Here is a 15,078-nt window from a genome sequence, read left to right on the forward strand (position 1 = left end):
GTCAGCGTCTGTCAATTATCAACAAGTACATTTATGTGCAGCAGGGTTTTTTTTATCCACCTACAGTCTCAATTTAAAAGTATTAAGGAATTTCTTATTTTTTTTTCTTTTTTAACTATGCAACTAATGTAGGTGACACAAATTACAATACACACCTGTGTTTTTCTCCTTCTTGCTTTAACTGTCCTCGCCCTCGATATACTAGCAGCATCCACTTAAAATCAGCATTAATATCCTCACTGGTTTGTAACAGTGGCTTATTGGCTGCTCCCCTCCAGCTGTATTTTCTCAGTCTATCGCACCAGTTATGAAACAATTACAAGTTGTTTGCTTTTGTTCTTTAATATTTAGATTGGACCAAATGTCACATTCATACGTACAGGTCTAAGTATACAATTTACAAAAGCATTCAATGAAAAATGTTAACAATGTATAAAAAGTTAACTTTAATAATTGTACCTTCTAAGAAAAAGCTGCACCGGGTGAATTTTTCTTTAGTACCCCTAACATTAGCATCCTATTAGACCTTGTATCAGTCTCTTGCCCTTTTTCCCTAAACCCCATTCCATACTGATACACACGGACATCGCTACTGTTGATAAAATCAGGGTTTTTTTCAGTTCTTCCAAGTACCAATTAGAAATGAATGTTTAATAAATGAGATGGCTCTAATCATATTTTTAAACAAAGGATTTAAAATGTGATCAGTTTCAAGGAACATGAAGTCTTTTTTGATTGCCAGAGGAACGATTACAGTTCACTCAGACTTTTATCGATTTTGCTGTGTGATGAGTTATTAGATGTTTGTCTGGAGCACCCCAGTCATTGATTAAAGAAAATAAATGAAGATGTACCCGTGCACACACTTTCCCTAATTTTATAGGACATTTAAAGAGCTTATTCTTGCTAGTTGGAGTGAGTACTAAGATATGTAAACCACAAATTCAACTTTTAGGTCTATGTAGTGTTTAACATTAAGTTCCCAGTGGTACCAGTGGAAAATATGCCATAATAATCTTTTTTTTTTCCCCTCTTGCTCTTTTTTTCTGACTTTTCAGACTGTTCAGTTTGTTCAGGGGATCTTTGTGGAGAAGTATGACCCCACAATAGAAGATTCATATAGAAAGGTGAGTAAATGTCCTGTGATGTCCTGACCTGTGTTCTGTGAGGTTCTCGATTTAATTCTATTTAGTTTATAATGTAATATGACCCCCACTTCTGAAACAGGACATTCCATTTACACTCTGGGTGGACATTTCTTCTTGAGAAACAAGTGGCTGGATGTATTCCTGGTTCTGCTTTTTGATATTTACCTCCAGGGCAACTATTGTATCACTAAACTATCAGAATACAGCTACCCAGACTTCCCTTTGTCCCTTTAGAATGAGTGCAGGCACGTGAATTTGTCACCATGCATTGTGCCAGCAATGTGACCGAAAGGAGGGGGTGTGTGTGTGTGTGTGTGTGTGTGTGTGTGTGTGTGTGTGTGTGTGTGTGTGTGTGTGTGTGTGTGTGTGTGTGTGTGTGTGTGTGTGTGTGTGTGTGTGTGTGTGTGTGTGTGTGTGTGTGTGTGTGTTAGATACACATATACCTGTGCTTGTATTGTGGATCACACTCAATGGACTGCACTCGCTTTTCCTGTGCAGTGATTTAGTCGAGCTGCGTGGGTAACGAGATGGATCAGAAAGGAAGGAAAGACTGTGGCCATGCATAAATCTGCTGCCTGTCATGTTCACTGCCAGTTGTGTTTATTAATGGTCATACCACAAGGTCCTGAGATGACAGCTGTGACTAAAAATGCAGTTTCTCTCAAATGCTAACAGGAAGTCCCATGTGGGTCACCACCCTTCTTCCTAGCTGTGCTGCACGCTGGTGCCCCAGGGGCACTTCCTGTGGGTGAGGTTTACCGGTGCTGACAGAATGGTGTACAACACTGGATCTGAGCCAGCGTTTGAACTGTCATCCGTCCAAGCAAAGAGGACGTGGAAACCCCCAAACCAGAGCCAGGAATTTTGCTTATATAATGATTTTCGCTATAGTATGAGGTTTATTTCGGTCTCATGCATGTGGAGTGGTGAAATTTCAGAAGCAAAATTACCCATCGGAGAGAATTAGTGGCCCCTGTGGGCTTTCTTTAAATTAGCAGTTAGCACAGCCAGTTTGTTTCTCTGTGCATCAGTTGTGTGCCAGCAGGATGTTAGATAACAATGTTGCAGCGTTTTATTGCCAGCATCATTATATAGGCTGAACATGGTGAAGAGAAAGTAATTCTATCTATTTTGCATAACTTGATTCATTAAAAATAAAAATTCTTTTTTTTTTTTTTTTTTTTTGCAGCAAGTGGAGGTGGATGGCCAGCAGTGTATGTTGGAAATCCTGGACACTGCAGGGACGGTAAAGAAAATAATACTAAGATTCTAGATATACACTCTAAATGCTCAATGTTAATTTATTATAAATGTTAGTAACACACATTATTCCTACTGCAATGAATTGATAACAAATTATATATATATATATACATACAGTGGGTACGGAAAGTATTCAGACCCCCTTAAATTTTTCACTCTTTTTTATTTTGCAGCCATTTGCTAAAATCATTTAAGTTCATTTCTTTTCCTCATTAATGTACACACAGCACCCTATATTGACAGAAAAACACAGAATTGTTGACACTGTTGCAGATTTATTAAAAAAGAAAAACTAAAATATCACATGGTCCTAAGTATTCAGACCCTTTGCTCAGTATTTAGTAGAAGCCCCCTTTTGATCTAATACAGCCAGGAGTCTTTTTGGGAAGGATGCAACAGGTTTTTCACACCTGGATTCAGGGATCCTCTGCCATTCCTCCTTGCAGATCCTCTCCAGTTCTGTCAGGTTGGAAGGTAAACGTTGGTGGACAGCTATTTTTAGGTCTCTCCAGAGATGCTCAATTGGGTTTAAGTCATTGCTCTGGCTGGGCCATTCAAGAACAGTCACGGAGTTGTTGTGAAGCCACTCCTTCGTTATTTTAGCTGTGTGCTTAGGGTCATTGTCTTGTTGGAAGGTAAACCTTCAGCCCAGTCTGAGGTCCAGAGCACTCTGGAGAAGGTTTTCGTCCAGGATATCCCTGTGCTTGGCCGCATTCATCTTTCCCTTGATTGCAACCAGTCGTCCTGTCCCTGCAGCTGAAAAACACCCCCACAGCATGATGCTGCCACCACCATGCTTCATTGTTGAGACTGTACTGGACAGGTGATGAGCAGTGCCTGGTTTTCTCCACACATACCGCTTAGAATTAAGGCCAAAAAGTTCTATCTTGGTCTCATCAGACCAGAGAATCTTATTTCTCACCATCTTGGAGAACTCCATGCGGGTTTTCATGTGTCCTGCACTGAGGAGAGGCTTCCGTCGGGCCACTCTGCTATAAAGCCCCACTGGTGAAGGGCTGCAGTGATGGTTGACTTTCTACAACTTTCTCCCATCTCCCGACTGCATCTCTGGAGCTCAGCCACAGTGATCTTTGGGTTCTTCTTTACCTCTCTCACCAAGGCTCTTCTCCCCCGATAGCTCAGTTTGGCCGGTCGGCCAGCTCTAGGAATGGTTCTGGTCGTCCCAAACGTCTTCCATTTGAGGATTATGGAGGCCACTGTGCTCTTAGGAACCTTAAGTGCAGCAAAAAATTTTTTGGAACCTTGGCCAGATCTGTGCCTTGCCACAATTCTGTCTCTGAGCTCTTCAGGCAGTTCCTTTGACCTTAATGATTCTCATTTGCTCTGACATGCATTGTGATCTGAAAGGTCTTATATAAACAGGTGTGTGTGGCTTTCCTAATCAAGTCCAATCAGTATATTTCAGTTTTTCTTTTTTAATAAATCTGCAAAAAGGTCAACAATTCTGTGTTTTTCTGTCAGTATGGGGAGCTGTGTGTACATTCATGAGGAAAAGAAATGAACTTAAATGATTTTAGCAAATGGCTGCAATATAACAAAAAGTGAAAAATTTAAGGGGGTCTGAATACTTTCCGTACCCACTGTATGTATATGTGTATATATATAAATTTATATAAGTATTTGTACTAATATTAAAAAGGTTTATCTAAAGAGGTGTATACTTGATTTATTTTTATTTTATGATTATGTTCCCCGTGAGGCAATTCATTTCATGTTCTAAATCAGCTCAGAAAAATATTTCTTTTTAATGGGAGTTAATGCACAGTTGTTTGTATTATGAGCAATTCTTCAGATGTGCATATTTTTAGCATTTCTGTGCTTGTATTAATGCCATGAGAAGTCATTTTCATATTTCCAGCTGTAAACCTCCTTCTGTTATTGTGTTTGTAGTTTGTTTTTGCACTTTGCACCTATGGGCCACCTTGGAAAACAGAGGATTCCACCTTTGCTCACTCATTTGCAGAAGTGTAGATAGAATAGAAAGGGCCTCTACCTCTGAGGAAAGCAAGGCATGCCTGCTGATTACCACTCCTCTGTTTTATGGCCCTAGAGCCCTGCTAACAGATGGCCTACACTGTCCTTGGTCTTTCTGCTCCAGAGTTGCTTCACAGTCAAACAGGGACGAGCCAGAATGACTCAAAAGGCACCTGATGGAAGGTCCGCCCAGAGAGTCTCTGTCATGCGAATGTCTTTCGAGAACACTGCAGCTCTTAGCTTTAGTTCTGTTTGAATAATTTTACTTGTATAGCACTTTTAACAATAGCCATTCTCACAGAGCAGCTTTTAGAAATCCTCAAGTAGATTTACATGTGAAAGTGAGAGGCAACAGTTGCAAAGAAAAACTTCCTACGGTGACATGAAGAAATTTTGAGAGGACTCATAGGAACTCATTTTCTGAGGGAATTATAAATCCTTAGATTATACAACTGCTAAACCGATAGTACCAAGTGTGCCAAAATGAATACGACTCCTGGGATGGGCTAGTTGATAATTACTCAGCAATGTGACACTCAGGTGATCACCTAGACTCACAGACAGGTTTCATCTATCATCCTTGTAAGAATAAATGATGGCTATGAAAGAAAGTAAAGCTTTTTTCTGCGAGCTCTAATACTCTAATACAATATTTTAGGCTGGAAAGTTGCTCATGATCCAGCCTCAGTGATGTTTGTGATTCAGGGCACATGTACATATTTCTGCCAAGTAAATCACAAGGCCCATACAAATACAATCTTTCAGGCAAACAAGTAATTATATCCACTATGTGGCCTTCTCATAGTTCATATGTTGTGTCCTTAGCAACCACCCAATGAGCATACAAGGCAAAGGACAGTAGCTCAGTATGCAGGCAGAAACTAAACTTCAAAGTAAATGAGGATTAAGTGAGATTTAGGCTTTCTACTTGTTAGGACATTAATAAATAGTTTAATAGTCTACTCACCCTTTTAAATAATGATTCTGTTAAAGCCCACTAGCCTAAATAATATATATTAATTCTTAAAATACAACCAAGATTTGAGTTCATGAAAATATTGGCATTCGAATCTTTTGTGAACATAGAAATAGTTAGAAAATTCACATTTGTTGTTTATTCTACTTTGACCACAATCTCAATAAGTACCTGTCTTTTCATCTTGCAATATTTTCCCCTTTTTTTAACAGGAACAATTCACAGCCATGAGGGACCTATACATGAAGAATGGCCAGGGCTTCGCACTAGTATACTCCATAACTGCACAGTCCACATTTAATGACCTGCAGGATTTGAGAGAACAGATCCTCCGAGTTAAAGACACTGATGATGTGAGTTTGTTGGTCTGGCCACATTCATCCAGGCATTCATTCATTATTTATCAAATCTTGCTTTCTATTAGCAGCCTGTCGTGTTCTTTTTGCCAGAATGTGTTCCATTCTAGATAGCTTTAATCTTACAAGATTTTTTGATGGATTCAATACATTTTCTAAGCCTGAGATACACCAATTTAAAATCCACAACTTTTTTTATTATTATTATTATTCTGAATTATTGTTCATTTCAATTCAGTTTTTTCTGTTGAATGCATTTTTAACAATACAGACATCCACAACTATTGCCAATTTGACTTTTGATTGTACATAATCATTGTAGGGGGTGCTAAAATTATAGCATTGCTAAAAGCTCTAGTTTTGTGGCGCATATATGAAGATGTGTGCAAATTCAGGAAATGAATCCCCATTTAAAAGAGGCATGTGCGCATGTGTGAATGTGCATATCAGGCAGGCTCAGGGTGTTTCCGAGAAGGAAGACTGTCACGGCCCCCTCTGGCATGTGCTATTTCAGTCCTCTTCCTGCTTGAAGATGTATTAGAAAAGGTCTTAGTACAGCCAGGTCTAAGTTCGCTGTGTAGTTTCACTTCTCCACAGAGCTGAACCAAAAAATGAATTGGGACGTCATAGTTTTAGTCAAGGCGAAGTTTCAGCTGAGGTTTTCATCTCAATTTTTAAGCTTCCTCTTCCATTTTAGTACAGTCTAGCTCAGCAGGGGTTTTTTAATTATTTTTTATTTTAATATCTCAGCCTTCTGAGTAGCTGTTTTGACTAAAAGAAATGAGACAGAAAATCAAACCATCTTGTAAAAAAAAAAATTGTAAGTCGGTTCATCCAAAAGATTTATATATCTTTATTTTTGATCATTTGACCACGAAGATGGTATCATACAAATTAATTTACTTTTGAAAAGGTTATACTGATCATATGAGTCTCAACCATAGATTTTATCTGTTCTCTTCAGTTTGACACTTTCCACCCCACCATTGTCTAATTTAAATGAAAGTTTTTGTAACACAGTTCCCAGTATTGACGCCTGTCAGTCAGGGTGACCTTTAAGGTGGTGTCAGTATTTCAGTATTTATAAATTCTGTCTTCATAATAGTAGCAGTGCATACAGTGCTGGTTTTCAGAATAGGGGAAGCACAGCTGTCTTGTCAGCAGACTAGAACACCACTGAATAAGCTTCGTCATGGCACTTAGCAGTCAAGTTTTAGCTTTACTGTATTAAATGAGTTGTAAGAGAAAACTTTTGCTTTATAACTTCTTCAATAAATCAGTCTATGGTGTTGCCTCCCTGTTTAATTTTGCTCCTAAGAGTGATATTACTTTTTTAATTTAGGTGGACAAAGTCAGTGTCTGCCGCGTCACTCCAAAAAGAAGATAAGCTAGGTAAATTTTACTGAAGCGCTTAGTAAGAGCTAGATAGCCATCTAAAAATGTCCAAAATAAGCAAAAATAAATTAATAAATAAAATATAATTAATTTACAATAATTACAAAATGTGAAGATTGTCAGTGGTTGACTGGCACTGGCATGTCTAATCTGAAATGCTTTCATGTTCCCCACCCCAAATGCAATCTGTGCACTTAAGGCGGGGCAAAAACAAAAAACCACTCGCAATAAACGTACTGTCCAGCAGGCTTTGCAATATATTTCCTAAAATATAAGGACCCAAAATGACCTACTTAAACAGTATCATAATCTTTGGTCGGTTACTGTCCATTCGAAAACAGTTCAATGGCATCACAATATCTCAATAAGGTATATGATAAAATCACTTATTAATATATTGACTTTTATCAAGAGTAATGCACAATATTAACAAATATTTCATTGCAGCGTTTAAATGACAATGACGAATCATTTTTTCGAAGCAAATGTGTGGCGCATGTATACAGCACACATTTAGTTTGGTTTCATGAGTAAGAGAAGTGAAAGGCTTGGACATTTTCATCAATCAAACACTACCTTCATGCAGGTGCCGATGATCCTGGTGGGGAACAAGTGTGATCTGGAGGATGAGAGAGTGGTGGGTAAGGAACAGGGACAGAACCTGGCCCGCCAGTGGAACTGCTGTGCCTTTCTTGAGTCCTCCGCAAAGTCCAAGATTAACGTCAATGAGGTGAGCCTTATGCATTTTTCCATTCTTGGCGCATTTAAATCTGCCTCTGTTCACTGTTTTGTTTGTGTTCTGCATGTCGAAGATTTTGGTTCTTTTTCAGAGCTACTGAATATACAAAATATATCTGTAAGTGTTGCTAGTATTCATTAGAACAATGCCGGACCGCCACTATTGTGTTCTGCCAATGTCAACAATTACTGTTTCACTTTTGATTTATTCTCAAGGTAGAAGTTAAAATCTTTGTTGGTGTGTGCTGCTGATCAACTGATGTTGTGGGTCAAACTGTGCCATCACTTGATATAACCATAGTCACCTGGCCACCATGTCAGGCAGTCAGCTGCAGCATGCAAACACAGAGGAAGCTCTGTGCACGAGGGTCTTGGCGTCGCTGCTGCTGACTCGACAGCATAGTGCTGTTTTGTGTTCTGTCAGCATGAAGCCTTAGTTTTGTCTGATCAGACACACAATGCTGGTAGGCCTTCATTTCCATCGCTAGATGAGATGAAAAATTGTAACACTTGTGGAAAACCTGAAGTAGGTTTCACGCTTCATGGTATAAACTGCAAGAAATGATCTAATATCATTTTGGCATCTGTGTGGGGACATTCATTTATTTCTGTCAAAGCACAGGCATAAAAAAACCCCTACAATGTTTACCTGTTGTTTTTTCTCTTTAAAACCCAGGCATCACTTCAGTAAAGCTACATCTCAATCAGGACTGTAGTGAGATCTTCTTGTGAGACACTTGCTGTCTTAGGAATGTAGGGCCATCAATCACAGTCTGTAAGCCTTTCAGCCAGGCTGCTTTTAATTATGAGTGGAAAAAGTGATGTTTACCTTTTCCCAGCCTGAGAATTTGCACCAAACTGCCAAAGTATGTCTGTGTCCACGATCAACTGAAAACACCACTTCCCTGGCATTGTCTTATCATCATGTAGACTCTTAAACCAGACGGGAGCAAAAAATGGCCAGTATGGCAGATGTTCAACATGGCTTAGTCACTATGTTCCATTTACACAGACTTCCTAAAACTGGTCATTAGCTGGAGAGTTGCATCAGGTGCGTTTGGGCAGGACATGGTGAAGCCGCTTAACTCTGGGTGTTGTGGATCATATTCAGTCTCACGCTCTGATGATGCTTTCAGGAGAATCTATATGCAGAGTAAATTAAAGAGCTGCTGGGAAGTCAATCTTTCTTGGCATATACTGAACCACCACTTGTCCATATGAAGAGATTTTCCTAGCAATTGGATGTAGTATATGTAATGACAGAAAAAGCATCATATAACAGGTTATTAAAGATTTCACAATACATAGCAGGTGCACATAATTTGGTTCTTATTGCTAGCAAAAACTTTTTTTTATTATTATTAAAGAAACAAGGCAAGTGGTGATTAAACAAACAGGTGTAGTAAATAATGAAAGTTTAAAATGATTAGAAAGACTGTTATATCGTCACATTACTTGCCCCTATCGAGAAGAACTAAATTAAATTGTTCCATGTAAAATAAAACTTAAGGAATTGTACACAATGTCAAAGTAAAGAGGTTTCTTAAATCTTTTGGTAATTTTTCTGAATGTAGAGCGCAACATCTATACATATCGGCAACTTGTTTAAATGCTGTGTGATGCAGCAATCACATCAACGTATGTGTATCAAAATTCTGCTATATTTGATTTCTTGTGCTGATGCTGCAGGTTCAGTGATATCTGGTCATGGTGTTATCTAATCTTTGGCCAATTTATAATCACATTTATAACTGAACCAATACATAATATAGACATTCTTTGTTTTTATGAAATGGTCAACAAACCAGTGAGATCCACATGGACTGGAACAGATGCGATTAAAGGCAGATTTCTCTTTGCTGCAAGCGGATGCATTTTTGGGAAACCTCGCTTTCATCTGGTTGTGCCAGTCATGCTGTCTGAGATAATTCCCTCACTACTGTGGCAGACTTCTCTGACGCTGCATGTTCACTTGCACCGCAAGGCTGGAGGGATAGCGTTACAAGCCATGTCTTTGTAATCGTGAACTAAAAGACAATTCTAACCTGCGTTTGTTCATTTTGCATTCTGTGACTTTTGAACTGATCAGAGTTTAGTGTTTAGGGCCATCAATAAATGTTTGGTGGCTTCAGATTAGTGGTCCAGAGCTCAAACTGCTAAACCAGTACAGCACCTTATCGTTTGTGGTGATAATCTGAAATTGTGTAAAAAAAAAAAAAGGTTGCCCTTGTATAAATACCCTCCTACTTGGAATTTCTTAGATTAGTGCAAACATTTACAATCAGAATTAGTGGAATGAAGGTCACCAGTGTGCATTCTCACAATCTGGAAGAGCCCAGAGCTTGGTAAAGCACATGCCTTAAAAAAAAAAAACGAGTGGCATAAAGATGAAGGAGGTACCAAAACCAAGACTGTTTAAAAAAAATAATAAGAGAAAAAAATAGAGAAAAAAACCTTTAACTGTGCCCCCACTATTAAATCTATCAAGTTAAGAATTATGGAAAGAATATGAAACACCCACAACTCAGACCATTTAGAGGATGTCCATCAAAAGGCAATTACTGGGCAGAGAGGGGATTAGTCAGGGAAGCAACCAAGACACCAAGGGCTATTCTGAAAGTGCTCAAGGATTCACATCTCAAATGGGAGAAGCTGTTCACAGCACAACCATATCCTGGTCTCCTTCCAGTCTTCAACTGTCCAGTTTTAGTGAGCTGAAATTAAATACTCAAATACTGTTCTTGGTTTATAGAAACGGAACACAGTGTGATCTGCTGCTTTTGTAGCCCATTCGCTTTTACATGTATTTTCTGGGTTGCCTTTTTCTGTTTACCAGGATTGCAACAAGCGGTTATTTTAGGTACCTGTAAGCTTAAACCAGCCTGGCCATTCTCCTCTGTTCTCTTTTATCAATTAGACATTTCATGCAAGGAATTATTGCACTGTTACCTTGTTCATAGTTTATGGTGTAATGGCCTGTGCTCTCTGCTTTCACAGATCTTCTATGACCTGGTCCGGCAAATCAACAGGAAAACCCCAGTACCCGGGAAGGCGCGCAAAAAGTCTAACTGTCAGCTGCTCTAATACACAGCTGTTCTGTTGCTCTGAGCCAGGTGAGAACTAGAGAACAGATTGTACTGAGTGGGTGTGTGAATTAATGGCTGATTGAGGATCAGTTTTGCTTGTTTATGTGAATCATTAGACTAAACCTATTCAAAAGAAAATACAAGATGAAGATATGGAGAGACGTGCATTTCTCATGTGTTTTTCTCTGTGCTGTCTGTTCTTGCTTTCTCTCTGTCGGTCTCTAGGTCTGATTTGCTGCTGTGTCTGTCAGCAGTGCCAGCATTCCGACGTTACTAAAACCTAACATCGAATGGACTTTCCTGTGTGGTGATGCCCCTTTAAAGAAACCAACCGACAGATTCAAGGCTACAGTATCATATTTTTTGCACATAGATAACCATCAACACTTTCCAGAGTTGCAAGAATGATTTTTACTTATAAATATATAAATATATATTCTAACTGTAAACTGCAACTAAAATAGACCAATAATTATGTGGATAAAACAAATAGTCCTAAAAGAATTTTTAAAAAACGCAGCGCCCACACACAGTGTTATTACTAACGGAGTCAGCCACCGTTGGAAAAGTAAGGAGCGTGTGTTAAACCTGACTGTGCACGTTGCCATGGCAATTACAATGATGCGATATTTATAAGCACCACTATTTTAGCCAGAGATGAGAGGAAGTCCAAAGACACCTATATAGTCCATTTCGTACAGCTAACTTTGCTCCTTGGTTTCTGTGCATTTCTTTCTGTAGATTTTGTCTTATTTTTTTTTCCAACATTTTTTTTTTTTTGTGGAATATTTTATTTTCATCCTAATTTTCTTCCTCCTTTCTGCATTTTCTCTTTTTAAAAGTTACTAGTTTTTGCTCTGCCAAGATGGTATATCACATGAACTATTGATATGAGTTTTATCTTTAGGAAAACCTGTGGATACATGTATGTGTAAAAAAATTAAAAAAAAAAAAATATATAATAATTTCTGTCACTATTATGTTGTTCTTAGCCTCAAATGCCTTCAAAATATGTATTTAGATCTTTTTTCCCCCCCTACCAGGCGAATTCAACAACAACAAAAAAACGTATTCCATTTCTCATTCCATTTTCTTTTTATTATTTTTTTTTTATCTTGTTTACAGACATTTGTACAGTTTGGGGTGCTCACAAAGTGGCACTGTTGAAAGGGACAGTTAAGCTTCACGTTGAAAGAGTAAAATACAATAAATCAGCTTTGCATCACATGATTTCTCAATGATAAAATATAAACCGTCCAATCCCTTTTAACGGAATTCCTTTTACCTACTACAGGAGGTATTCTTAAAGAATAACACACTATGGAAAGCCCATATTTATAAATTACTATAACTGTGCTTGAAAATTGGTAATGATCTCTTGTAAGCCTTTATTATAAACCTTATTATAATGCCTCATAAAGCCCAAATCATGTGCAGTGAATTATTCATTACGGTAATTATTCATTATCCTACCATGTGGTGTACTACACAACCTTTATCTGTGAACAAGAACTAATGATTATCTGTGAATATTTAAAGCAGCTGTAACATTATTTATTAAAAGTAAACTTAGGATAAATATCATTTAGTTTATTTGACACACTGTGTCTAATCATTATTAATAAAATAAGTTATTTGCAGGACATAACTAGTTGAAAAGCTTGTGCTGTACACCACATGACAAGATAACCATGCATTACAAAGTGATTATAAATTCTTAAGTACTTACCTGTAAAACATTGACAGTTATGTGGCATTATTAGATTTATGCTTAATCTTAATGCTTACAGGGAATAATGACCAACTACAAAGAATTATGAGCACTATTGTAATTTATACAAAAAAAAAAAAAAGGCTTTTATGATTTCTAAATTGAACTTTTAATACAAAAATAAACCATCCACTAATATCAGTGTCTGCACTGTGTTTACTGATGATCTTTAAGCATAATTCAACCCTACTTTCCTCTGGCCTGCGAATGCAACAGATCATTTTGGACCCTGTCAGTAAAGATAAAAAAAAAAAAGAAATTTGCCTGTAGTGACTTTTCACTTTTGTAAAACTTGGTTTGAACTGTTTTCTGTCTGCGTTCCTGTGGGAATTACTGTAGTGAATGTTGGGGTGGGGATGGCGTGTTTCTGAGCAGGGACAAAAGGGAAGAAGAGTGTAATAGAAAATAAAACCTACTGTAACCGTGCAATCATGAAGCATCCATAAAGCATTCATGAAATTTGGAACTGCAGAACATCTTTTAGCCTCTGTGTCGTCCCAGCATTAAAATGCATGTTATTTTATATATATTTATATATATATAAAGTATAACATTAGCACCATGGATGCTTTATGCATGCATTAGGTTCACTTAGAAAAAAATAATTAAATTCATTAAAAAAAAGGAATCTATTAATTAGTGCTAAACTGGTGATGGAGGTTAACACTGAGGTTATTTTCTGCTGATTCTGTAAACAAATGCTTTGTTGGAATTTTGTTAAAAAAAAACAAAAAAAACCAACTTGGTAAAGGTGAACCTGTGAGACAGTTGCAGTATTTGAAATGAAACATTTGAAGAACAATAGAGTTGGGGAAGCGGGTGGGAGGGTGAATGGGTGGCCAAATGTAAACTTTAAAGCCTTAATTGAAGTGGTGCAATTTTGTATAATCGAGCATCTGTAGTTCAATAAATTGGATTGCCATGCAAGGGCTTGCAAGAAGCCAGTTCTGCCACTTGATTGTGTATTGTTTCACAGTTCTTCTGTCAATAAAAATGTAACAGTTTAACATTTGCTCGATACTTGTTTGGAGATTGTTTCTAGTTGAACATGTGAACATAATGACATGAGATGATTAAAAAAAGAAACGTAGACACTGAAATGTGTTTTAATGAAAACTAATGTAGTGGGCCTGTCACAGTGACTGCTTTGTCATTCTAATGTGCCTGTTTGAGTGCATGTTCACAATATTTGTCTATTAAACCCACTTAAGCATGAAGTTAGCTCAACTCACATCATTGTAAATGTTACTTCATGCATGAACAATAATTTTTACCTTAGACTCCTTAAACAGAAATGTGTGATTTGGCTCTATCATATTTTGAGAAAAGAATAATGCAATATTACATCCATCACAACAATGAAAAATGTTTTTTTTTTTTTTCCTTCACTATTCTAAATTATTATTGCTGCATTAATAATTTCATCCAGTTTTTCAATGCTTAGCTAAATATTTTATGACTCCTGGCAGTCCCATAATTCTGTTTACTGATTTACATTTTTGTCACTTTGACTAAGAAATGATTTAGCTGTTAAATCACTTTAAGAGTGAAACGGGAACAGTTAGATCAGATTAAAAGGATATTATTGAGTGAGTAATAGGAATGTTAACAAGTAAGGACCTTTCGCTGCCTGGACACTCTGGAGTATTAATGTACACGCAACCTCATGCCTACTGGTAAATCATTTACATAATATATTGTTCTTATTGTGTGTTTATATACACTGCCGTTAAAAAAAAAAAGTCTCACACTAATATTTCGTTGAACCGCCTTTAGCTTTGATTTCGGCACGCATTTACTGTGTCGTTGTTTCGATAAGCTTCTGCAATGTCAACATTTATTCCCATCCATAGCTGCAGTAATTATTCACCAAGATCTTGTATCGATGATGGGAGAGTCGGACTGCTGCGCAAAGTCTTCAATTGGGTTAAGGTCTGCACTCTGTTGTGGCCAATCCATGTGTGAAAATGATGTCTCATGGTCCCTGAACCCCCCTTTCACAATTTGAGCCCAATATGTCCTGGCATTGTCATCTTGAAATATACCTTGTGCCATCAGGGAAGAAAAAATCCATTGATTGAATAACCTGGTCATTCAGTATATTCAGATAGTCCGCTGACCTCATTCTTTAGGCACATAACCTTGCTGAACCAAGACCTAACCAACTGCAGCAACCCCAGATCATAGCACTGCCCCCACAGGCTTGTAGACACTGGAACAGGGTAAATCTGGACTCATCAGACCACATGACCACCTTCCATTGCTCCAGAGATTAATATTTATGCTCCCTAACAAAGTAAAGCCTTTTTTTCCCTGATTATCTTCGCTGATAAGTGCGTTCTTAAGGCTA

General features: G+C 37.7%; 1 protein-coding gene and 1 long non-coding RNA gene across 4 annotated transcripts in view; one reads left to right on the forward strand and one right to left on the reverse strand.

The window, feature by feature from the left end:
• The window catches only part of rap1b (RAP1B, member of RAS oncogene family), a 46,992-nt gene extending 33,252 nt beyond the window's left edge, over positions 1 to 13,740 (forward strand). For all 3 annotated transcript variants that reach the window (XM_083528167.1, XM_083528169.1, XM_083528168.1), the window contains exons 3-8: positions 1,059 to 1,127; positions 2,338 to 2,394; positions 5,595 to 5,735; positions 7,720 to 7,863; positions 10,869 to 10,984; positions 11,183 to 13,740. In XM_083528167.1, coding sequence (XP_083384293.1) covers positions 1,059 to 1,127; positions 2,338 to 2,394; positions 5,595 to 5,735; positions 7,720 to 7,863; positions 10,869 to 10,955 — 498 coding nt within the window. In that variant the 3' untranslated portion in view covers positions 10,956 to 10,984; positions 11,183 to 13,740. The remainder of the gene's footprint in view (positions 1 to 1,058; positions 1,128 to 2,337; positions 2,395 to 5,594; positions 5,736 to 7,719; positions 7,864 to 10,868; positions 10,985 to 11,182) is intronic.
• Positions 7,878 to 10,861, reverse strand: LOC310719001. The gene is made up of 2 exons (XR_014531331.1): positions 10,635 to 10,861; positions 7,878 to 10,598 (listed from the first exon to the last, which is right to left on the reverse strand). It is a non-coding gene; the product is annotated as an uncharacterized lncRNA (long non-coding RNA).
• Positions 13,741 to 15,078: the final 1,338 nt, after the last annotated feature.

Source organism: Silurus aristotelis (genome assembly GCF_946808225.1).
Source record: "Silurus aristotelis genome assembly, chromosome: 24".
NCBI lineage: Eukaryota > Metazoa > Chordata > Actinopteri > Siluriformes > Siluridae > Silurus > Silurus aristotelis.